This window comes from Zingiber officinale, chromosome 2A, assembly GCF_018446385.1.
Source record: "Zingiber officinale cultivar Zhangliang chromosome 2A, Zo_v1.1, whole genome shotgun sequence".
Taxonomy (NCBI): Eukaryota; Viridiplantae; Streptophyta; class Magnoliopsida; order Zingiberales; family Zingiberaceae; genus Zingiber; species Zingiber officinale.
Genome location: NC_055988.1, coordinates 86,995,534 through 87,019,273, shown reverse-complemented (window position 1 = coordinate 87,019,273; position 23,740 = coordinate 86,995,534). Strand labels below are relative to the sequence as shown.

General features: G+C 37.4%; 1 protein-coding gene across 1 annotated transcript; it reads right to left on the bottom strand.

Annotated features, from left to right (window-relative positions):
- Positions 1-1,615: 1,615 nt before the first annotated feature.
- Positions 1,616-8,780, bottom strand: LOC122039764 (probable trehalose-phosphate phosphatase F). The gene is made up of 11 exons (XM_042599219.1): positions 8,674-8,780; positions 8,119-8,602; positions 7,885-8,025; positions 7,685-7,756; positions 7,464-7,592; positions 2,598-2,654; positions 2,400-2,501; positions 2,202-2,279; positions 1,980-2,120; positions 1,821-1,913; positions 1,616-1,744 (listed from the first exon to the last, which is right to left on the bottom strand). The coding sequence occupies exons 2-11, from the start codon at positions 8,413-8,415 to the stop codon at positions 1,661-1,663; spliced, it is 1,194 nt and encodes a 397-aa protein (XP_042455153.1). The 5' UTR covers positions 8,416-8,602; positions 8,674-8,780; the 3' UTR covers positions 1,616-1,660.
- Between the last annotated feature and the right edge of the window lie 14,960 nt (positions 8,781-23,740).

Here is a 23,740-nt window from a genome sequence, read left to right as displayed (position 1 = left end):
GTCTTGTTTAATTACCTTGGCATCGTTAGTTCCTTTGTGTAATTCGATGAGTTTATCCCATAGCTCCTTTGTGTTCTCGTGTGGGCCGACTTAGTTGAGTTCTTCTTTCGTGAGTCCACATTGGATCGTGTTCAACGCTTTTGAGTCAATCTGGGCTTTCTTCTTGTCTTTTGAACTCCATCTTTCTGGATTGAATGGTACTTTAGTTGCTTCGTTTATAGACATCTGGTACCCTCGTCAGATGGTGAACCATTGCTTGATGTTCATCTTCAAGTTAACCTCCATTCTCTTCTTCCAAAACGGAAAGTCATTTCCGTTGAAAAGAGGAGTACGAGTGGTGCTGAATTCCTCAAGTTGGGCTATTGATTGCTGAAATAGAAAATTAGAAAGAGGTACCAAAATTTGGTCTTAGATTGGTAGTGCTTGAGAAAAAAATGTCGACGACTTGAGTGGTGTTGTACTAACTTTGATAAAAATCGAATGAGAAATAATTATCTGAAGAGATAAATTTTACCAATTCAAATAAGATATAAAAAATCGAAATCTGAAAAGAAAAATAATTCCCCCGGCTTGATTGGTGGTTGCACAAATTCATAGCAGAATCTGCTCTGATACCACTTATTGGATCTAGACGCACATGAGAGAGAGGTGAATCACGTGATTTTTAAAAAACTTTATTTTTCAATTTTGAAATCAAAGCATATGCAGCGGAAGATTTAAACACACAAATAGAAAACATGAGAACACGACTTGGTTGATTCTCTTTAGTTCGGAGCCTTTGACGACTCCTATTCCAAGGCCCAAGGCCCACGAACCTATCGATGAGTAATTCACTAAATACCTCTTTCAAAATCGCCGAAAGAGAGGATCAAGTACAAAAAGAATTGGAACAAGTATAACGCGCTACACTTTTCTTTTTGCAAAAAGGAAGTACAATATTTTACTTTGTTACCCAATACTTTCGAAGATGATCGGCTTAGGCTCAGTATCGAGCAGCTCCTCAGTAGTAGTCGGACGTAGTAATGTCGTAGCAGAGCAACAATAGGAAATCAAAGCGGTTAGAACTTTAAACAAACGTGCATAAGCTTGTAGAAAAGTTGGTGAAGAATGCTTGATCGAGAGATACTTTTATAAGATGTGGAAGATGCCTTCCATAGAGCTGAAGTGTTATTCCTTCCCAACTTAGTTTCAAATCTAATCACAAATTTATTAATTTAATTTAATAAATTATTCATTTAATTCATTTTGTGATAATCTCTTACGAAAATGAAGACCATTCATTTATGTCTATTCTTGGATCTTTAAAATCCATAAAATTCCTCCAAGTTTCAAATTATCAATACCTTTAAATAAAAAGAAATTAAGAATTATTCAATCAAGCATTTTCATGTTCAACCCAAAATACTTTAATCCATGGAAAGCTAAATGAGGTAGATATTGTCACACAAAGAGGCTCAAACCTAAAAAAAAACTTATTCGTAAGGGCGGTTTAGATAACTTCAAAAGGTACAGGGAGTCAAGTGACAACCATAAACAGATTACGAATGAAAGAGACATGGTCCTTCGACTTGAAAAACAATAAAAAAAAAAAAATACAAAAACGAAATTTCTGGCTCACTTGCTACTACTTTATAGGCCAGATTATTATCTATGCTTTCAATCAAATCTTTATTGTTGCAATATCTTCAGTTTGTGATGTTGTGAACTTCTTCCATCTCACAAGAGACTTGAGAAATTCTTGTACCTGCAAATGGGAACATTTTGTCGGATCTCACATCGAAAACTCACGTAAATAACTTAAAAGTCGATTCGGGACTTACCTCGGATGGGTCTCTAAGGGAGTAGGAGGCATTAGTCTCCTTTGGCACATTCGAAACTAGGATGCCGAATCCACGGCTACTCTCCCTCAGGACCTGAAAAAAGTTGTTTGAATGCATTACTTGAGTTTATTTTCATCAAATGTGTTGACTTTTATATACCTTGAATGCATCTTCATCGGTACGATCATCTCCAATGTAAATTGGGAGCACGTCGTCGCGTTGGCTAAGCTGTAGTGATTCGAGCAGAAACTGAACGGCTTTACCCTTGTTCCAGTCGATCACAGGACGGACCTCTAAAACCTGTTCCAAGAAGAGGCAAACACACTAGTAGGTTTAAGCATAAAGAGCTATGAATTATTGACTCATCTCCTTGGGGTTTACCTTCCGTCCATGGGTAACACGCAAGCGCGGAAAACCCTTTAGCAAGCCGAATACGCAACATCCAACTTGATCCCACATCTGAAATGCAAATCCTTAATCCATTATGTGAGACAACAAAAGTTACAAAAGAAATGGTTCTTCTATGAATGAAAGCATTGTTTTAGTAGTTGATATTATTTTTTAAAAAAATCCATGTACCTTTTTATCAACATTGCGGTAATGTACAGAGACACAAAACTTATTATTCTCTACTTTGACACCTACGATATTATTAGTGATCTCAACGAGGGATTTATAAACCTGTGATTATGAGCGCACCATTAAGGAAATTTTGAATAAAGTTGGATAAAGTGAAAGGTGTTAGAAAGAGTAAATAAGAATAAATGAAGAACCTACCTCATTGATCATTGGTAGAAACTCACGAGCAGGCTGGAAGAGATGTACTTCTTTACCCTGTTATCGATCACTTATTAGCAAAAGAAATAGGCATGATAGTAGAAGCACAACACCTTCACTTATCTATTTTCCTTTACAGTTTTCGAAAAATACGATAATTAGAAATTCACTTTTAATAAATTTAAATATGTCAAGATTTTTTTCTTTAAAAACTACTTTTTTAGAATATTTATAGTGTTTCATTGACAATTTGACAAGTATAACAAGATTTTGACTTTCAGTTGTCGGGGAGATATATTCTACATTCATATGTTATTGGCATAAGAATCATGCTTTGAAGTAGCGATCGGTATTTTATCACACTAAAGAGATAAAAAAAAATTTTAAAGAGAGGGAACGAAAAGTGCCATCGGTATTATCAATCAAGGAGATGTTTCATTCTTCTTCTGTTTGCTAGTCATAGGAGGAAATAAAACACCAAAAAGAGAGGAAAGAAGAACAGATGCACTAATTAAAGCACCAACAGTCATAAAAGGAGGATATTAGAATCAGATGAATAAAAATGTATCCAGATCCCTTACCTTAGTTATTCTTGTGATCTAGTTTCATCTTAGAGTGGTTAATTAGAATATATTTATGAATATGTTGAAATCAATTACAAGCACAGATGTTTTAGAAGTATAAGTTAATAATCATTACACCAGGTTTATATAACATTTTTATATCTTTTTACTGATTGAAGTACACCGGCTACAGCAACTCATGATCCTATCACCAAACGTTTTTAACCAGACATCAAAACTCTAACATGGAATAATATGTTGGTACCCCAAGGTTGTTTTGATATGATCAAACAAGTTAGGTTAGGTCCTGTTGTGTTTAATCTTGTGTCTAAGTGTGCAGAAACTTATGAGCACAGGATGTCGAGCAAAAGACGCAGCTAGCGAGAAGGATGGCATGGAAGAGAGCCGACGGGCTCGGTGCGTCCAAGGGACGAGGTGCTGTGGAAGAGTACGCGGGCGGACGAGAAGGAGGCGCGCGGCGTTTCCGAGGGATGAGAAACCGAAGCGGAAGCTTGCTCGAGAAGGCTGGAAGTTGGGTTCGGGTGAGCCCTATTCCGGATGGCTGAAATCACCCAAGTGAGCGGAGCCGGAACGGAAGACCCGGACCGAAGCAAGCGAAGCTAAAGCTGGAGGTCCGGAGAGAAAGTCAACAAAATGTTAACTTTCCCCGGTGCTCGGAACCATTCCGGGCGCCCGAAACCCAAGTTTTATCAGTTTCGACGTGGTCTTTGACCGTTGTGTCGAGGATAGAGTTCTATCCCACTCCAGGCGTCTGGAACCCTTCCAGGCGCCTCGAGCAGGGCTATATAAGCAATCCTGCTCCCAAAGCTAAAGTATAACGTAGAATAGTTTGAAACAATACTGTGCACTTCCTAGTTCTTGTTTAGCTTTGTTTTGTGAGCTTTGAATGCTGTAAGAGACTTCTATGCCCAGAGGAGATTTTTTAGTGCGCTTTTTTGCCTTGGATTAACAACCACCCCGATTGTAACCAAGTAATTCGCTGTGCCCCTTTCTTTTTAGTTTCTTTATTATTTTATGCAAGTGTTATATTAAGTTATAAGCCGAGAAATGTTCTTTTTGTTTTGTTTTTGTACAAGGGCTATTCACCCCCCCTCTAGCCGGCCACCAAGGGTCCTAACAAGTGGTATCAGAGGCAGGACGCTTCAGGAGGACTAACTGCTGATCGAAGCAACGAATCGATGGCCGAAATATACCCACCGAAATTTGAGGGGGAGTTCGCGAGCTGGAAAAAGAGAATGCAAGTATTCTTTAAAACCGATTTTGAATTGCTTTTAATAATGACGTTCGGTTTTGTAGCGCCCGAAGGAAAGGAAGAATACTAGTGGACGAAGAAAGAACAGGCCAACTACGTGGCAAACGAAAAAGCAGAGTTCCATCTACTGAGCGTCCTTCCGCCACAAGAAGTCAATCGAATTGGCGCCTACGACTCAGCAAAGGAGCTTTGGGAGAAGTTCCTTGAGCTACATGAAGGGATGCTCGAAGCCAAGCTCGTAAGACGGGATCTGCTAAGGAACCAATTACGTAACATCAAATTGGACGCAGAAGAAACTGTTGCGTATCTTCACTCGAGAATGAAGGAAATCATTACCGGACTCACAAATCTCGGAGAAAAGGTAAGCAACCGAAATTCGCTAAAGTACCCACTTAATGCATTTCCTAGAACTACAGAGTGGGCATCATTAGTAGATGCTTACTATATATCTAAAGATTTAGAATCTGTTACCTTAGAAGAAATGTTTTCAACATTTGAAGCCCATGAAACGAGATGTGCAGATCCGAAAAAGGAGCCGAAGCACAACGTTGCCTTTAAGGCAAGGATGGACAAACAAGATTTGGAATCCTCTCTCGACGACGAAGAAATGATAATGATGGTAAGATAATTTAAAAAATTATTTAAATCTAGAAAAACTAATCATCTGCAAAATAGAAAGAAAAGAACAATCAGATGCTACCACTGCAATGAAAAAGGGCCTGTCCAATCGAACAAGTACAAGACGCTAAAGGCGACATGGGATGAAACATCATTCGAATTAGAAGTTGAAGTTGTTGCTAGACTTGCGTTAATGGCAAGTCATCAAGACGACGAAAACGAAGCAAGCTCATCCGAAATGAGCATCGATGAAGGGGAGCGACATCGGAAGAGAGCAGCAGTTCAGGGGGAGCTACGAATAACGAGATCGACAAGGTAAGTCAGGTATGATCTCTTTCTCCCGATAAGTTATTTAAATTTGTTAAATTATTATCTAAAGATTGTTGCAAACTAGAAAAAAAAATAAAGAATTAAAGTTAATTCTAGCCAAATCTTGCCTATTAGAAGATTTTGAAAAATTAAAATTGGAAAATGATGAATTGAAAATACAAGTAGAAGACTTGAAAAATCGTGCATTCTTAAATGTTAAAAATAAAAATATTAGGAAATATAATAATTTGAACTGGTATTTTAATTACCATAAGGGACAAGTTAGGAAAATTTCTTAGAAATATATTCCTAGGAGATTTTTAATTAACCCAGTTGGCTGGAACTTATATTGAGTTCCAAAGTCTTGTCTAAATTAAACTTTAATTAGATTTAGCGCTTTCAGCGAGAAAATTAAATGTTTGAATTTCCTTAAGAGGCTTTGTCTAGAAAGTGGTTGTTGCTCCAATAATCAAGAAGGCCTAGTGCTTCGCTACAGCCTGAAAGTCAATTAATGAAATAAAATGTTTAATTGACTAACTGATAAAGCATTTAATTATAATTAAATAATGCTTTAAATAATTACTCAAATTTTTTTTCAGTGTTTTTAACTTAGAAATTTTTTTAAAGACTTAAAGTTTTTTTTGGAAGTATCAGCTTACTTTACCAAAATTATTTCTACAAAATTAATTTTTACAAACTTAGGAAATTATTGATGTTTTTTTGGTGATATCAAAAATACTTTTTACTTAGAATTTTTTTCTAAAATTATTGCAATTTTTTTAAGTGCTATCAAAATTATTTTTTAAAATTTTCAAAAACTTGATAAGTTTTCCAAAATGTTGAAAATCATATTTTTTTAACTAAAAACTTTCCTATTTTTTGAAAAATTTACCCTTAGATTTCTTTTGGTACCCTATTTTTTATATGATCAAAGGGGGAAAAGGGAAGATTAAGTCTAGGGGAAGGTAGTTTAATCCTTTTAAATTTTTACACTTTAATTACAAATTTATTGTTTTTACTTTATGTTGGTTTACCCTAACTTAACTTGAGTTGTTCATATCAAAAAAGAGGAGATTGTTGGTACGCCAGGGTTGTTTTGATGTGATCAAACAAGTTAGGTTAGATCCTGTTGTGTTTAATCCTGTGTCTAAGTGTGCAGGAACTTAGGAGCACAGAATGTCGAGCAAAAGACGCAGCTAGCGAGAAGGACGACACATGAGAGAGCTGACGGGCTCGGTGCGTCTGAGAGACGAGGTGCTGCGGAAGAGTACGTGGACGGACGAGAAGGAGGCGCGTGGCGTTTCCAAGGGGCGAGAAGACGGATGGAAGCTTGCTCGAGAAGGCCAGAAGTTGGGTTCGGGTGAGCCCTATTCCGGATGGCCGAAATCACCCAAGCGAGTGGAACCGGAGCGAAAGACCCGGACCGAAGCAAGTGGAGCCAAAGCTGAAGGCCCGGAGAGAAAGTCAACAAAATGTTGACTTTTCCCTTCGGGGCGCCCGGAGCAGTCCTGGGAGTCCGAAACCCTTCCGGGCACCTGGAACCCAAGTTTTATCAGTTTCGACATGGCCTTTGATCGTTGCATCGGGGATAGAGTTCTATCCCACTCTAGGCGCCTGGAACCCTTCCAGGCGCCCCGAGCAAGGCTATATAAGAAGCCCTACTCCCAAAGCTAAAGTACAATGCAGAATAGTTTGAAACAATACTTGTGCACTTCCTAGTTCTTGTTTAGCTTTGTTTTGTGAGCTTTGAATGTTGTAAGAGACTTCTCCGCCCGGAGAAGATTTTTTAGTGCACTTTTTCACCTTAGATTAACAACATCGGTTCTAACCAAGTATTCGTTGTGCCTCTTTCTTTTCAGTTTCTTTATTCTTTTATGCAAGTGCTATATTAAGTTATAAGCCGAGAAAGATTCTTTTTGTTTTGTTTTTGTACAGGGGCTATTCACCCCCCTCTAGCCGGCCGCCAAGGGTCCTAACATGATATTCTTTAACGCTTCATCTAGAATTTAGTTTCATCTTTCACAATAAAAAAAATGGCAAAAGAGATGCAAGTACGAAGAACTATGATATATAAATCTTCAACTACCAGATGTTATTTGGTACCTTTCTGTCAGTTGTCTTAATGCAGTCAGGATGGTCACCAAAAGATTCAGATACTCTGATTGGGCTCATTATATCCATACCATGACTGCCAGCATAATACAACTCGGATAACTTCACAAATTCATGCACCTGATGAAATTGCAATTTTCAATTAATTAATCAACATCATATAATTATTCCTAAATCCTTGTGCTAATGACCAATGTCCACAAGCTATATACCTTGTCACAAGACCTTCCACTGATTATTGCAGTGGGGAAATAATTAGCAGCTTCTTTTACAGCAGTACGCATCTGAAATAAATTACATGATCAGAAAGAAAAATAAGAAATTGAAACAGAAAAAAAAAGAAAGAAAAAGTCAAGGATTACTATATCTATTCTACAACAATGCACAGACATGAACAAGTAAGCCAACTTACTGCACTCGACATGAATGCAAGGTCAGGATTATCGACAATTGGCGAAAGAGTCCCATCATAGTCCAAAAACAATGCAATCATCTTGCATTTAGCATCATTTGTGATTAGGTGAAATGAATTTAAAGAAGATGGATAATTTATCTGCAAGATTGCATACATACATAAATAAAGGTTAGGTAAAATGTTTTCTTGAAAATTAATTTAAATTATGAATTTTAATATCAGTGAACCCACAATCCAGGTTTGATAAGCAGCATCATTATCATCCACTTGAGATTCAGAGATGATATCCTTGTTCAACTTCTTGCGAGGAGGTGAAGATGCTATCATTGAGTCCAGCCAACCATTAACAAGGACATCATCATGTTTACCATTTAGTATTTCAGGTATTGTTAGATACAAACCAGAGGATGAGTAAAGCAATGCTGCCGGCAAACATGGTGTAATGTTAGAGGGCAAGCCCAGTCTTGACTTGCTCAAAGGTGCAGGATCAGTCAAGACAGGTGAACTATGGTTTGACTTCAAATCCATTGATTCACCAACAAAGTTTTACCCAAAAGTAGTATATATCAAACTGATTCTTAGTCTATTAATCTGACTTTCTCTTACTTTTTCCCAAGTATTATCCAACCCGTTTATCAATGAAAAACCACCTCTTCAATGTGTTCTTGTCAGTTGATAAGTGCATGCAGCCCATCAAGCGGATGCCAACTGAGGACTAAGATGGTAGTAGTCAGAAAAAAGAGGAAAACAGACTTAGAGAAAACTTAATTTAGATGGTATATATACCTTATCATTGCAAAACCTATAAAGCATTACACGAGTCAGTCAATCATTTGAGCTTGTATGCCCTTTAGAAGAATCAAATCTTCACAGCTTGAAGCACATGAACTGAGCAGAACCAAAATAAGCAATGATTTAATTCAATATTTGATTCTGATTAAGTCCAGTTCTGAGCTTTTTGAACATGGGGAAAAGCAAAAAGAATACAAACGTCTAGTAAATATTTATTTACAGTTCTGATGGAAATTGACATCATAAAAATTATTTTAAAACTTTAAATGTAACAAGAAGTAAATCACATAAATTCATTTAAGTGATGCTACAAAGAGACGAAATTCACCTGCTAATCACCTAATTAAGACGTTAAGAGTGCCAAAGCAATTGTGTTAATTTCACTGTCCATGCATTTCCAACCGGGATCCTCTGGACCGCAACTCCTGGTTCACTCCTGGACCAGGGGTTGCTGATAGGTGGAATCTCATGGACCCTACCTGTATAACAAATGAGGTCCATGAATTCTCACCTATGAATGAAGTGGTCCATCTTTTGGACCGCACTTTGCGGTCCAGAGGATCCGGCCTCATGTATTTCGTACAAAAAAGGCATAAGATTAGTTTGAAATATACGGGCACTTTCACAACATGTATGAGAAAAAAAATTTGTCACGATTCCACTTGCATTCAAAAAGAAGCATAACTAGAGCTAGTATTTCTGACAAAAAAAAGTTGTGGACATACTGTTTATTAATGATTTTAATCCCTAAGCATTTCCAAAAGCATACAATTGGATGTTTGTTAATGTTAAACTGGAGTGGAGTGGCATTCTATCTCAAAAGAACTAGTAGATAGAATCCTTTTCTAATATATAGACATGATGGGCCATCACACTTATTCAGGCCAATGTGTGAGGGGCATCCTAATTAACCTCATGCCCATTATAACATTGATAGAGGTATGAACCTACTTGGATATCATATTAAACTGGAATGAAATTCATTCTATTCTAAAATGACTAATCATCTTGGAGAAGACACTCTTTTAATATATAGATATAGTGGACCACCCAGAAGAGTTTAATATGCATGAAGAATCTTAGCTTGAATAGCCAACAAGAGGTCCCCACGGTGTAGCAGGTGGCAGAGTTGCTTCATTCATTGAATAGTTAACAAGAGGTTTCTCCAGCTTATAGAGGAAAAAAAATTGATTTTCTGCCTTAAAATTAAGTGAATTATCACAGGAATTAACAATGTCTCAGCTTATAAAAGAATTATATCCACGTTTTCCATGTCAACTGAAATGGTCGAGAAAAACATATTTAGCCCGTTGATTTTTACGGAAGTGTTTTCTTTGTGAAGTTTGTAAACAATAACAAAGCGTCTGATATGTAGAAGGGAAAAAAGAATGGCAAGAAAAGAATGATAATTCACGACGAGTAAACGCGACCCAGAGCAGTTCGTACAAGCTTACGTGGTCTGCAAAAGGGAGACTTTGCATCTACTACCCTGTTTTGTCAGCGATTTGTTCCACTACGAGGAGGCATCACGGACAAAAGTTGAGAGGCTCTCCCTTTTCTTGCAAAGCACAGAAAAAATACAAGTAGATGCACAGACAAGGTCGGGGATAACAACACAAGGAACGCCATCAACTAACTGATGGGTCCAGGGAGAAAGTCCATGTCCGTAAGCAAGAATCCTTTGTCCATTAACCGAGATATCAGTTTGGCAACACCGTGTCGCACTAATTTGTCTTAATGATCATTAATAATCTCCAGAACTCTAATCTAGAGAACACCGAGATACGAGGAACAGATATTTTGGGATCATACCAAAAAAGTTATTACAACTCACCCAAAATCGTCTAATCCCTAGAAGAAAAATCTGTGTTTTTTCCTCACTTCTCAATCCTCCAAAAAGAGAAAACACAAAGTTATCGTAGAACAAGATAGATGCAAAAAAAAAAAAAAATCATAATCCGAGCATAGCGAGGATCGAGAAAACAGAAACCACAGCACTCCACCATCTTTCATCAATGAAAATTTCCATTTCATTCTACCAAACCTATAGAAGCAAAACCAGCTATTGTGGCAAAAATGGAAGGAAAAAAAAAAGGAAAGATCATTCTACTCACGTTGCTGCCGTAATGCCGCCGCGCCAAAGCGATCTCGCCTCGCGAGCCAAGGCGAAACCCAAACCCTAATAACAAACCAACGCACCGACGAAGGGGATCGAGAAGACTGCCACGGAGAACTGGGAAAGCGAGAGAAAGGTTTTCGGTAATGGAGGCGTCATATTTATAGTTCCTCGGCCGCTCAAATGGAGACGACCTCGAGAAGGCATAATTAGCGAATTAATTAATTCATTAGTTATTAATAGAAACTGCTTACTAAACAATACAAAATTAGTACGTGTTTAAGATCCCGTAATTAATTACTAATTAAGTGTTAACAAATTCCAGTTGCACCGTTTACTCGCACCGACGGAAGAAACCCGCAGTCTGCACCACCACTTTATTGGGTCGCAATCAAACTGGATTCCCTGTTTTCGTCAACCAGGAAACAGACTCGTGGAGTAAAGCTACGCTGTAGGTAAGAGTAGTTGGAGCCAGTCCTTACGCGCCATAAACGTGGCCACGTTCCCGGCGAGCTGGAACTGGGCCCCACATGTGGGGACGGCTCAGTTGTCCAACCGTTGTTTATACTCGTCTCGGGGTCAAGGAGTGAATTCTTTTATAAAAAATATTTTTAAAATAAATTTATAAATTGTAAAGAAAATAAAGGAACAATAATCAAAATTATACCTAAAAATATTTTTATAAAAAATAATAAATAAATAATTTCTTATTCTTTTATAAATTGTTTTCACACGTGAAACACGGTCCGAAATTATTATTTATGATTTTTATTTTCAAATTTCCATTATTACAAGGCATAAATGTCGGTGCCGCCAAAGACATTTTTATAAATTTAATATAAAATATTTTGGGCAGTGACGTGAAAAGAAAAAGAAACCACCATTAAATTAGAGATTTAATCAATGCTGCGCACTTTGCCAAATGACACACACTCTATTTAATATTTATAAAAACACGCTCTATAATTTTTTCTGACAAAAACGTCCCTCTCTGAAAATTCATCTAAAAATTTATTTATTTAATCTAAATAAATTTATTGATAAATTATTCATGAATTTATTCATATTTATTGATTTTCAAGCTTATTTAATATATATATATATATTCTTTTATTATTAAATAAATATAAATAAACTTTATTAAAAACTATATCAAAATTATTCATAAATATCCAATTTATTCATAACCTTATTCTTAGCCTTTCTTTTGCTAATCTTATTGCGAGTTGGGTTAATGTATTTTTTATTAGAATAAAAAACTTGAATAAATGAATAGAAATAAATGTAAATACTCATTAAAAGGGGTATTAAGACAACGCCACTATTTTTTATGCATGCTTTTGGACTTCAACAATTGATTGGGAGGTTTCATAATCTTAATAAGGTGGTTGATGTAACGTGTGGTATAGTTGTTTTCAATGATTCTATTATGTTACTTTCAATAATATTTTTATATATTTTTTGGATTAAAAAAATAGATAAAACACACAAGGCATCTCAAAATGTAAATCGTCAAAATATTTTTTTTTAAAAAAAAAATCCAGAAGGATGTCTTATGTCTGCTACTAACTGTTATAATTATAACCGCTCATACAATATTTTTAAAATGATTTAAAAATATTTGTGATCAATTTAAAATAATTTTAATAAAATTTATTAAAATAATTTAGTATAATAACATAATAGAATATTAAAATGATTTAAAATATTCTTGATCAAAATGATTTAGTATTATAGCATTTTATAATTAAAGTCTGACCCTTTACTAACTAATTGTAATGGAGTCCAAAATAAAAATACCATAATATTCTTTGTATGCTTACTAGTAATTTTTTCTATTTATTTTTATAAAAAATGTACTTTATCATGATTATCTTTAATCTCACATTTTATAATTAACAACACATGCGAGCATAGAAGCATTATAGATACTTTGGGTCCGCGATGTTAAAAAGCATATATTTCTTAGTCTTTTGGTTAAGCTTAAATGTAATTTCTATTCTTGTTAATTTAATATCTAATATAAAAAATTAAATAAAATTTTTATAAGTGAGAATCATCCTTATGTTGTATTACTGTATGTGCTTGATACATTTTTACCAAGTACAATTTATAAGTTTAGGGTACTAATTAATACGCATTTAACTACTATATTATATATGTAATGTCTATGCACAATAATTAGTTGTATAATAATGATTTAGTTGGTTCAATTGTTTTAAAATGATTTCAATTTAAAATGAATTTGATGAAGTTTAAAGTGAATTCAATGAAATTAAATAATTTTAAATAAATTGATAAAAAAATATTTTAATATAATAATAATTTATATATAATTATTTTAATTAAAATAAAATAGTTAAATTTTTATTGTAAAGGCATAATACTTAAATAAAAGTTATTTTTGATATAAAATATTTTTTGATTTTTTTTTCTAAATAGCATTTTTCGGACTATTTATATAATTCTGAACGTCTTTTGATTGTTTGCTCGAAATCACTCATGAGTTCTATTAAATGTCGTTTTGTTACCAAGTATATGAATTCGAAATTAATTGTGGTGTATTATAATTTTTTTTTAGTAGATAGTGGATCTGAGAATATTAGTGGTAAGGGTAAGTTTTTATGTGCATTTCTTTTATTTACTTAGGTAGTTCATGAAAAATTATTACAGAGCAGGATCATTTGAGCTAAAAACATAGATATATGTTGCTAACTAAAAAACAAGATGCTTTGCCTTTCAAATGTTATAATACAATAGTACATTTCAGTTAAAATTGAATTAATCGAAATCAAAATTTTCTACGCTAATTGAACCGCTTGAATATTTTAATAAAAATCAAACAAAATGATATGATAAAATCTCAATTAATTAGGTTGAAAATTAAATTAAAATAATTTTTAAATAATAATAATGATATCATTAAAGATTTATGGATTAGTTAGAAATTTATAGATTTTTTACATAGAAATTTACTGATGAGTTTTTTATTTCAATTTAATTAAATTAGAGATTTTAAAATTAAAATAAAAATAAAATCAAATTAACTAATATAACTTATTTTAAAAAAAAATAAAATTCTAAAATAACTGAATCGAATTTTTAAGTTCTACCAAATCAATCAATTTATTTGATTTAATATAATTTTTACTCACCCCTAATTGTAAATCTAGAGCACAAAACTTTTTGTTTAATTAGATTAGAGCTTTCAGGGCCGCATCTCGTTCAGCTTCTAATTTTTATTTAATTTATCAATTTTGTTTAATCTACTTCCAATGTATGGGTTTTAGCTTTGAGTTTTGCTTCAATTTTGAATTTTCAGTTAACCTCCCGTTTAGCTTCGACTTTCTCTTCTAATTCACGAATTTTTATTCAGCTACTTCGAATTTATGGGTTTTAGCTTCGAGTTTCGCTTCATCTTTAGAGCTTTCCTGCTTCTAATTTACAAGATACCTCCTGTTCAGCTTCGAACTATTTCAGTACCTTGGTGATATGTGCAAAATTTATTTTACCGTACTTTTGTTCAGTGATATTGCATGTGAACTCACTACCATAAATATCTTGTGGACAGTCTATGTATTATGATTATTGACGACTTTCTTAAATATGAATGAGAGACAATACTTGATAGGATATACCAATGATCATTGATTATTTTATCAACCACGTATGAGAGACAATGATTATGGGATATATACGATAAAATGATACACAGAAAATCAATATCACATCTAATATAATACCCAATAACTACACATATGGATGACAATTTCACCCGAACCCAATGTCGGATCTGACATCCGATCCGAATGGAGGAGGGTATGGAGGAACTATCAATACCTGATACCCGACCCGAATACCCGATTAAATAATATATATACATATATTAAAAAAAATTTCTTTTTTTAAAATCAACTTACTATTTTTTTGATACTAGTAGGAGACTATATAGATGTTTAATCTATTTTTTTAATTATATATATATTTTAATAGGATGTTAATTTTAATATATTTTTTTGAATGATAATAATTCGATAGAAAAAAGAAAAATTATACGTATAGAAGATATCTGATCCTTTAATGGGTATGAGTATACCCATCGGATATCCTATACCCGATGTGTATGGGTACGGAGGATATAGAATCCGACCCGAACCCGACCCATTACCATTCCTAACTACACATCCGTATGTTATCAAGAACATATGATATGAGCCTAAATAACAAACAAATGTTTAATAGGATACTCGATATCTTATACTACAGTATAATCTTACCAAGGTATATGCATGAACCTAAATAACAAATAAATACCTAGTAGGATACTGGATATCCTACACTACAATATGATCTTACCAATACATAAACATGAATAAATATCAAATTAGTAACCTAGTTCAACATTCTATAACTATGCTATGGTATAATATCACTAAGATAAAAGTACAATCATAAATAATCATAAATAGCATGGATAACAGTGAGACTGTATGGACATCAAAATATACTTTAAAAAACTAAAACAAGTGCAAGAAGTAAAGGTCAACTCAAGGAATGCATAGAGTGGAATCAAGGTAACATAAGCAACTATTACATATGAATATAGATAACATACCATGTACTAACATCAAGAGAACTATAGAGGTCAAAGCCAGAACAACCCATCTCAATAGTAGATTGTCCTATCTTTAAGTTGAGAGTTTGCATCAAACTTGAATCCTTAATAATCGTGATGGTGGTGAGGCCACTGGTCGGCAAGAGCAAAGTGGTGGTTAAGGGACAAAGCACGACGGATCATTTCTTCTTCTTCGGCAGTGGCTCATGATGGCGGTCGGCTGTCAGTGGCACAAAGTCAATGACAGGAGATGGAGTCGGCCGTGGGCTGCAATAGCGGTGGTGCATGATGCCGACCGGTCATGTCCCCGATCAAGTTATGCTCCTGTCTGAAGGCTATGAGATGGTGCGCTAGCTCCGATGGATGGTTGATCGAAGGATAATGAGCTTCTCGAGATACGAAAGAACTCCTCAATAATCCTTCGCACAATCAGATGAGCCAACAAAGCGCTAGTGACTTAAGACCGGGGTGAGAATCCCTGTCTAGGTCCTCTGACGCTCAAGTCAGTCTCCTCTCTTCAAAGTGGAAGAATAACAGTAACGACAGTGCAAGAAAGTAGGACTTTAGATGCAAATGTTTGCGTACCTTACCAGTGGAGAGAATTTTTGCTTTTTATACCACCTCACATAACCTCCGCGATCATGAGGTGCTCCCCAGTTTGTTAGAGTTTGTTAGGTGATGGAAGAAAGTACAATCTGGGTGTTTCATGATAGTTCTGAGAAATTTTTTTCCTACCCACAGATGTACCTCTTTTGTTATTTATGCTCCACACCATTACTGAAGTTGTCGAAGGAGAATGTTGTTATAACTGACTTATTAATGGGAAATCAATTAGTTTTCACAGGAGATTTTAAGGGAATATTCCCCGATAATTATGACAGACTGTCAAAATATTATTGCTGAATGCATTTTAATCACTCTACCAGGCCGGCCACACTGTTTATTATTGTATTAATCTGCTTAACCATACATTAAATACTGCAAGAGTTTATTCAAAAACTAATATAATACCCTTATTATGTCATAGGTTCACTTGAGGAGTCATATAATAAAGTATGTATGTTAGAACTATATTTTAGGGGTACTATACCTTCAGGTAATTTAAGTCCGTCCGACCTTTAACAGGCTGGGCATACACAGAGAGTCATATGTTCAATCTATCCTCATCTGAATGATAATGTATGTATAAAGAATTTTATGAGATGAAATATTATTAAGTTCGCCCAGACTTTTCTTAGTCGGGTGTTCACAGAGAACCTTATGTTCGTTCAGCCTTTATCTGACCGAACACACATTGATAACTCTATAAAATGTCAAGTATCTCTGAGTCCGTCTGGGCTTTGCTCGGCTGAGTGTTCACAAAGAACCTTATATTCGTTCAGCCTTTACCTGGCCAAATGCTTATTGAGAACTCTATAAAAGGTCAAGTATCTTTGGGTCTGTTTGGGCTTTGCCCGACTGGGTGTTCACAGAGAACCTTATGTTCGTTCAGCTTTTACCAGGACGAACGCATATTGAGAACTCTATAGAAGGTCAAGTATCTCTGGGTCCATCCGAGTTTTGTTCGACCGAGTGTTCATAGAGAACCTTATGTTGGTTCAGCCTTTATCCGGTCGAACACATATTGAGAACTCTATAGAAGGTCAAGTATCTTTGGGTCCATTCGGGCTTTGCCTGGCCGAGTGTTCACAGAGAACCTTATGTTCGTTCCCAGCCGAACATGTGTTGAGAGCTCTATATATATATAAGGTTAAGTATCTCTGGGTCACCCAGGCCTTGCTCGGCCAGGTGTTCACAGAGAACCTTATGTTTGTATAGGATCATTGCGGTCGGCTAGGAGGGGGTTGTTGGATAGTCCTGTAAAAAGTAAACAACCCTTCCTCGAACTCTTTAAGCTAACACTTGGATAAATAAAGCAAAGCAGTAAATTAAAAACATAAAAGAACGAGGCATACCGAGATTTACTTGGTTACAACCGATGTGGTTGTTAATCCAAGGAAGATGAAGCACTATCAATCTCCTTCAGGCGGAGAAGCCTCTTACAACGTTGACGCGCAGAAATAGAAGCTTAACTACAACTCTAAAGCACACAAGCGTTGGAATTACAAGTAATGAGTTCGTTAAAAAGCTTCTGGACCAAGGCTATATTTATAGCCTTGGTCGGGGTGCTTGGAAGGGTTCCGGGCGCCCTGGGGGGGATAAACTTTATCCCCCAATGTTCAGAAGAGCGAAAGACTCGATCTGGTCAAAGATGGAACTCCGGGCGTCCGGAATGGTTCCGAGCGGCCGAAGGTCCGGGCGCTCGGAATTGATCCAGGCGCCCGGACCCTAAGTCAACTCTGTTTGACTTTTGTTCCAGGCTCTCTGCTCTGGTTCAGCTCACCTTTGGTCCAGATCTTCCTCTCTGGATCCGCTCGCTTGGGTGATCTCTGCCTTCCGGAAAAGGGCTCACCTGAACCCAACTTCTAGTCTTCTCGATCATGCTTCCCTCCGGCTTCTCATCCCTCGGAATCACCGCGTGTTTCCTTCTCGTCCACCATCGTACTCATCAAGAGTCTTCGTCCCTCGATCGCACCCCGTGCTGACCTTTTCGCTAGCTGCGTCTCTTGCTCCCCGAGCAATCTTCCGCTCCGGCTTTCGTCCCTTGGAACCATCGCACGCTTCCTTCTCGTCCGCCGGTTTACTCTTCCGCAGCACCTCATCCCTCGGATGCACTGCATGCCGTCCTTCTCGCTAGCTGCGTCTTCTGCTCAAGTACCTATGCTCCTACACACTTAGACACAAGGTTATAGACACACAAGACCTAACTTAACTTGTTGATCACACCAAAATAACCTTGGGGTTCCAACAGTTTGTTCAGCCTTTACTCGACCGAACGCATATTGAGAACTCTATAGAAGGTCGAGTATCTTTGGGTCCGTCTAGGCTTTACCCGATCGGGTGTTCACAGAGAACCTTATATTCGTTCAACCTTTATCCGACTGAACGCATATTGAGAACTCTACAGAAGGTCAAGTATCTTTGGGTTCGTCTGGGCTTTACCTAGCCTGGGTGTTTACAGAGAACCTTATATCCATTCATCCTATATCTGGCTGAACATATGTTAAGAGTTTTATAGGGCTAATTGCCTTTAGGCCCACTCGGACTTTGCCCGGTTGAGCACCCATAGCAAGCCTTAAGTTTGGTCGAGCTTCGCCAGACCAACCAAATTCTTTTAAGTCTGACCGACTATTAACTGACCAAACACCCTATTTCTCTTTTTCATCATAGAATCTTAGAATTCTTACATTCTACTAAGCTTACAATCGGTCAGCCCTATACGAGAGTTTTGCTTCGGAGTTTCATGGATGAGATTTAAAGACTCCAAGGCCAGGCTATCAATAGAACTGAATACCACTCTATCTCCACTTTGACTTGACATCCACGTCATCTCCTGAACCCGCTCACCATAATCCATATTAATGGTTGTTCGGACTTAGAAGAATTCGGTCGGGCGAAGCTCGATCGAACGTAAGGCTTTTTATGGGTGCTCGATTGGGCAAAGCTCGGGTGGGCCTAAAGGCAATTAGCCCTATAAAACTCTTAATATACATTCGGCTCTATGAACACCTAGACGGGCAAGGCCCAGACGGACCCAGAGATACTTAACCTTATATATATAGAGCTCTTGATACACGTTCGGCCGGGTAAAGGCTGAATGAATATAAGGTTCTCTGTAAACACCCGACCGAGCAAGGCCCGAGCGGACTCAGAGATACTTAACCTTATATATATAGAGCTCTCAATATGTGTTTGGTTGGGTAAAGGTTGAACGAACATAAGGTTCTCTGTGAACACCTGTCCGAGCAAAGCTCAGACAAACCCAGAGATACTTGATCTTCTATAGAGTTCTCAATATGCTTTTGGTCGGGTAAAGACTGAATGAACATAAGGTTCTCTATGAACACCCAGTCGGGCAAAGCCTCGGGCGGACCCAAAGATACTTGACCTTCTATAGAGTTCTCAATATGTGTTCGGTCGGGTAAAGACTGAACGAACATAAGGTTCTCTGTGAACACCCGGCCGGACAAAACTCGGATGGACCCAAAGATACTTGACCTTTTATAGAGTTCTCAATATGTGTTTAGCCGGGTAAAGACTAAACGAACATAAGGTTCTCTATGAATGCTCAGCCGGGCAAAGCACAGACGAATAGAGAGATACTTGACTTTTTATAGAGTTCTCAATATGTATTATGCGGAGTAAAGACTGAACAAACATAAGGTTCTCTGTGAACACTCGATCGGGCAAAGCCTGGACAGACCCATAGATACTTGACCTTCTATAGAGTTCTCAATGCATCCCAGGGCTCAGTCGTGCCTGAGAAACTTTCTGGCTTCAGCTTCAGCCACTGTATCATGTATGCTTCTTGTCTCCTAGGTGTTGTGGCGACTTCCAGGGCAGCTGATGGGACTTCAGTCACCACTGGGGTCTCCACATTGATGGTTGGGGAAGTGGGAGGAACTGGCTGTTAATTGTTCATCAAGTTGGCAATCACTTGTTGCTGCTCTACTACTTGTCTCTGGAGTTGGGCAACAACTTCAGAGAGATTGGGCTCAGTTGATCTAAGCTCTTCGTTCTCCTAATCTTGGTTCTCAGTACGAACGATACGGGGATGTTCTCTTCTTGCCATCTAATTATGCAAAGAAGAAAACTTGATATTTTCTCTACCCTTTCTAAACATACATATTTGTATATGAATAAAGAAAACAGCAAAAACTCTTATCTTACTTAAGCACTTATAAACAATTACTCTATACTGCAAATAATAATAAAGGAAAGCAATAAAGAAAGAACTTAAATACTTTCTTACTTGAAGACGGTAAGGCTGATGCTGATGTGTGTGTGATGCAGGAGAATGGGAACTGCTCTGATACCAACTGTAACGACCCACCTTCTACACTACTGCTACTCTCTAAAGGTGGACTCTACTTAACTACTAACTCTACTTAACTGCCCAGTGAGGAGTCTCTACCGAAAAAATTCGGCAGAGTCTCTCTTGTACAGGTGACAATATCTTAAATACAAATACTATATACATCAGCCACAGGCGGCTGGAACATATATTAAACAACTCACGCAGTAAATAATCCAAAACAAAAGAGAACTATACCAGAAATCATCACACATGATCACAATTCATCTACTATGTCCTAATAACATCAAGATAACATATATCATCCTGAATACTTCTAACATAGCAAAAGGAAAAGAAAACTAAAAGAAACTCCTTTCTAGTCTCAAGGCTTCCATAGTCCAGGCATCGCACATCCACCACACATCTCCTTGTCGCCTTCCTTCTGACTATAGCTTCCCTTTACCTTTATCTGTAGTAGGAGGAAAAAATCTATAAGCGAAACGTTTAGTAAGTACTAATCTATCTCATAAAAACTCGGAATTACATAAGATGCAAAGGATGCTAAAACTGAAATGCTAAAAAGAAAAGCTAAACATGCTCATCTAATAGCAAAGCTCTAAAATAATCTGCATACTCATGATATACAAGAATAAATCTGCATACTAGAAATAAAGCTAATCATGCTCAATAAAACTCATAAGGAAAGCAAATGAAAACTAATACGGTATGCTTAGAATTATAAGAGTTGAACTTTACTGGTTCTAAACATAGGTGATACTTGTTTCATTTACTTATAGCTTTATACTTGAAATTAATTCTTAACTTTCTTCTTCTCTTTCTTGGGCCCAGGCTTAGTACCATCTTATGCGCGCTCTCTAATAGTGACTGAGGTAGCTAGCCTCCAGTCCTATGAGGATAAAGACCTTGGTCTTACCAGAGCCAAGACCTCGGAATTGGTCACCTGGATTTGTTTAACGACAACCTTGGAAGTCGGGTACTAGCCTCTTACTTTAAATTTCTTGTTATCTTTAATACTCTTATATTAAAATGCCTTGGCATTTGTTTAACCACTTGGTGTGTTTTTTTATCCTAATTTCTAGAATTTGGAATCAACTTAAGACTTGGTCTTTTCTTACTTATCACTTCTCATAATCTTCTAGAAGAGTTTAACATGCTTGTGTAGTAGCAAGAAAAATCTAATTCTGCATGCTTAAAATTAAATGGCTAGAAATAAGATCTTAAAACTGAATACTAGCATGGTAACGAAAGATTTAACTTGCTGGAACTTAAAGAAGCCTACACTGCTTACTATCATACAAGTTGTCTAGTTCATGCTTGCTAAAATAATAAGAAGACTGAAAATTTCTATTCTTCATAAAATTCTCAATTTTAGAGCAACTGGAAAATATAGCTATGGTTTGTTTACTGCACATGAAGTCTGAAACATGACTTAATCAACAGAGAATCGACTAATCCATCTAATCAAGTTTGGAAACAATTCTAACAATAATGCACTGTTCGGAAATCCAAATGAATTCACAAGGAATCTGACTTCAATCCATAAACCTAACTACCCATGCCATGTCCAACAGGAGAAGGGCTCAACACCTACAATGACAAGTTCAAGCAACCTTACTATCCTTTCAAATTCCCGAAACCCAGCATGAATCGTGCATTCCCTTCCAAAACAGATCTGATGTCCAGCAACAGCAACAGCAACAGCAACAGAAAACAAGCTAAAATGACTACAATACTTATACTTTTATAGAGCAACATGATCTTAAATTTTTGCTACAACAGAACTTAAGAGGAAAAGCCCAAGAATGCATGCTACCCTTAAACTTCCGGCTATCCCAATTCTGTACACTATAATCTGAAAGCATAGAAAACAAATCGAAGCTCGGAGCAACTCCTACCACAGGTGAGTAGTACTTACAACCAAGAGGGAGATCTAGGGTTCGGATGAGCCCCCAACCGAAGGAGGAAGGAGGTTTTAGGGTTTGGAAACTTGTAACTTTTAGCCTCTTGTTGTGCCCGCGCGTTCACCCTGCCGAGAGGAGCTCAGATCTGTGAATAACCCGAGGAGAAGGGTGCTCGCCGGCCACCGGAGTGAAGCCCTAAGCCTGCTTCTTCGTTTCCGCCGCGAGAGGGAAAACGCCGTCGGGAGAGGAGAAAAGATTTCGGGTTCGGAAAGAGTAATGATCCGGCTGTAAGAATGGGGGGCCCACCCTCTGAAGGGTCCCAGCCTAAGGACGGATGGAAGGCTGGTCAAGCAGGTAATGGTCCGAGCGGAGCTAGAGATAACTCATCCATGGGCTTGGGTTTCCGACGCCAAGGCAGGAGGATCGAAGGGCCGAGCGGGATCCCGCTCGGCTGGGACCGAAGGGCCGAGCGGGTGGTCCGTTCGGCCAAGATAAGGGCGAGGGTACAAAGGTAGCCGAGCGGCCTATGCGCTTGTCTCGGGATATGGGATGTCAGAGAAGGCATGTCTGATGATTAGGCCGTACACAAGATTGCACGATGGAAGATCTCGCCGTCACATCAGGGAGAGGTGGATACAGTAACAGTATGGCCTCATATATGCTCTTCTGACAGACCCATACTTGGGTATGGTCTAAAGCAGATGACTGCTTCGATTGGCGTGCCCGGGCTCTTTCGATAGTTTTATATAAGGCCTCCATTTCTTCACCGGAGGTACGCGCGTCTGGATCTCTGAAGCCACTTCATCTATTTCCTCGCCTGACTTGAGCGTCGGAGGGCCGTCGCCGGGACACCCCTCCCGGCTCGGTTTTGTTGCAGGTTCGCCGGAGCACCTGAGGATCTAGTAGGGAGCGCCACATCCCCAGCGTTCGTTGACCCCTGGTTCGGACAGGATCAAGTAACCTAATCCCACTTAAACCTAGGTTATATTTCTATTCTCTACTATAACTTAAATATATTTCGATGTAGGTTTAATTAAGAAACAATTGGCTGGTCTGTTGGTTAAGTGAATCTCTGCTTAACCCGAGGTTTTCGGTTTAAACCTCGGCTTTGATAATTTTTTGTCAATACTTCATTCGTTTTGAAAAATATTAAACGACTTCCAAAAATTACGTAAAAATACTCTAAAAATTCCTAAAAAGCTCTAGAATATTTTAAAAGTATTTCTAAATATTTTTAAAGATATTTAGAACTCGAAATAGGGAAAGTTGGGTCGTTACAATTCATCACTGGCAATCCTTCTCTAATAAGTTCTTTCTCCTTTCTCTCCATTAGATCTTCAATTTTCCTCTTCTTTTCCTCCCCTCTGTATGACACGCTCTCCTTCTCCTCCACTTGCTGTCTTGGGTTTGGGGTCACCTCCATCGGGTTTGACTTCAATGGTGACGACGTGGATCAAATAAAGATGACCTATCATATCCTTGATGATCACCAAATTGCTATTCCTTCTACG

Coding starts and splice junctions, on each gene's coding strand:
- LOC122039764 (XM_042599219.1), bottom strand. CDS start 8,415: ATGGATTTGAAGTCAAACCATAGTTCACCTGTCTTGACTGATCCTGCA. Junction 8,026..8,118: donor CTGCTTATCAAACCTGGATT/GTGGGTTCACTG, acceptor GCAATCTTGCAG/ATAAATTATCCATCTTCTTT. Junction 7,593..7,684: donor GTGGAAGGTCTTGTGACAAG/GTATATAGCTTG, acceptor CAATTTCATCAG/GTGCATGAATTTGTGAAGTT.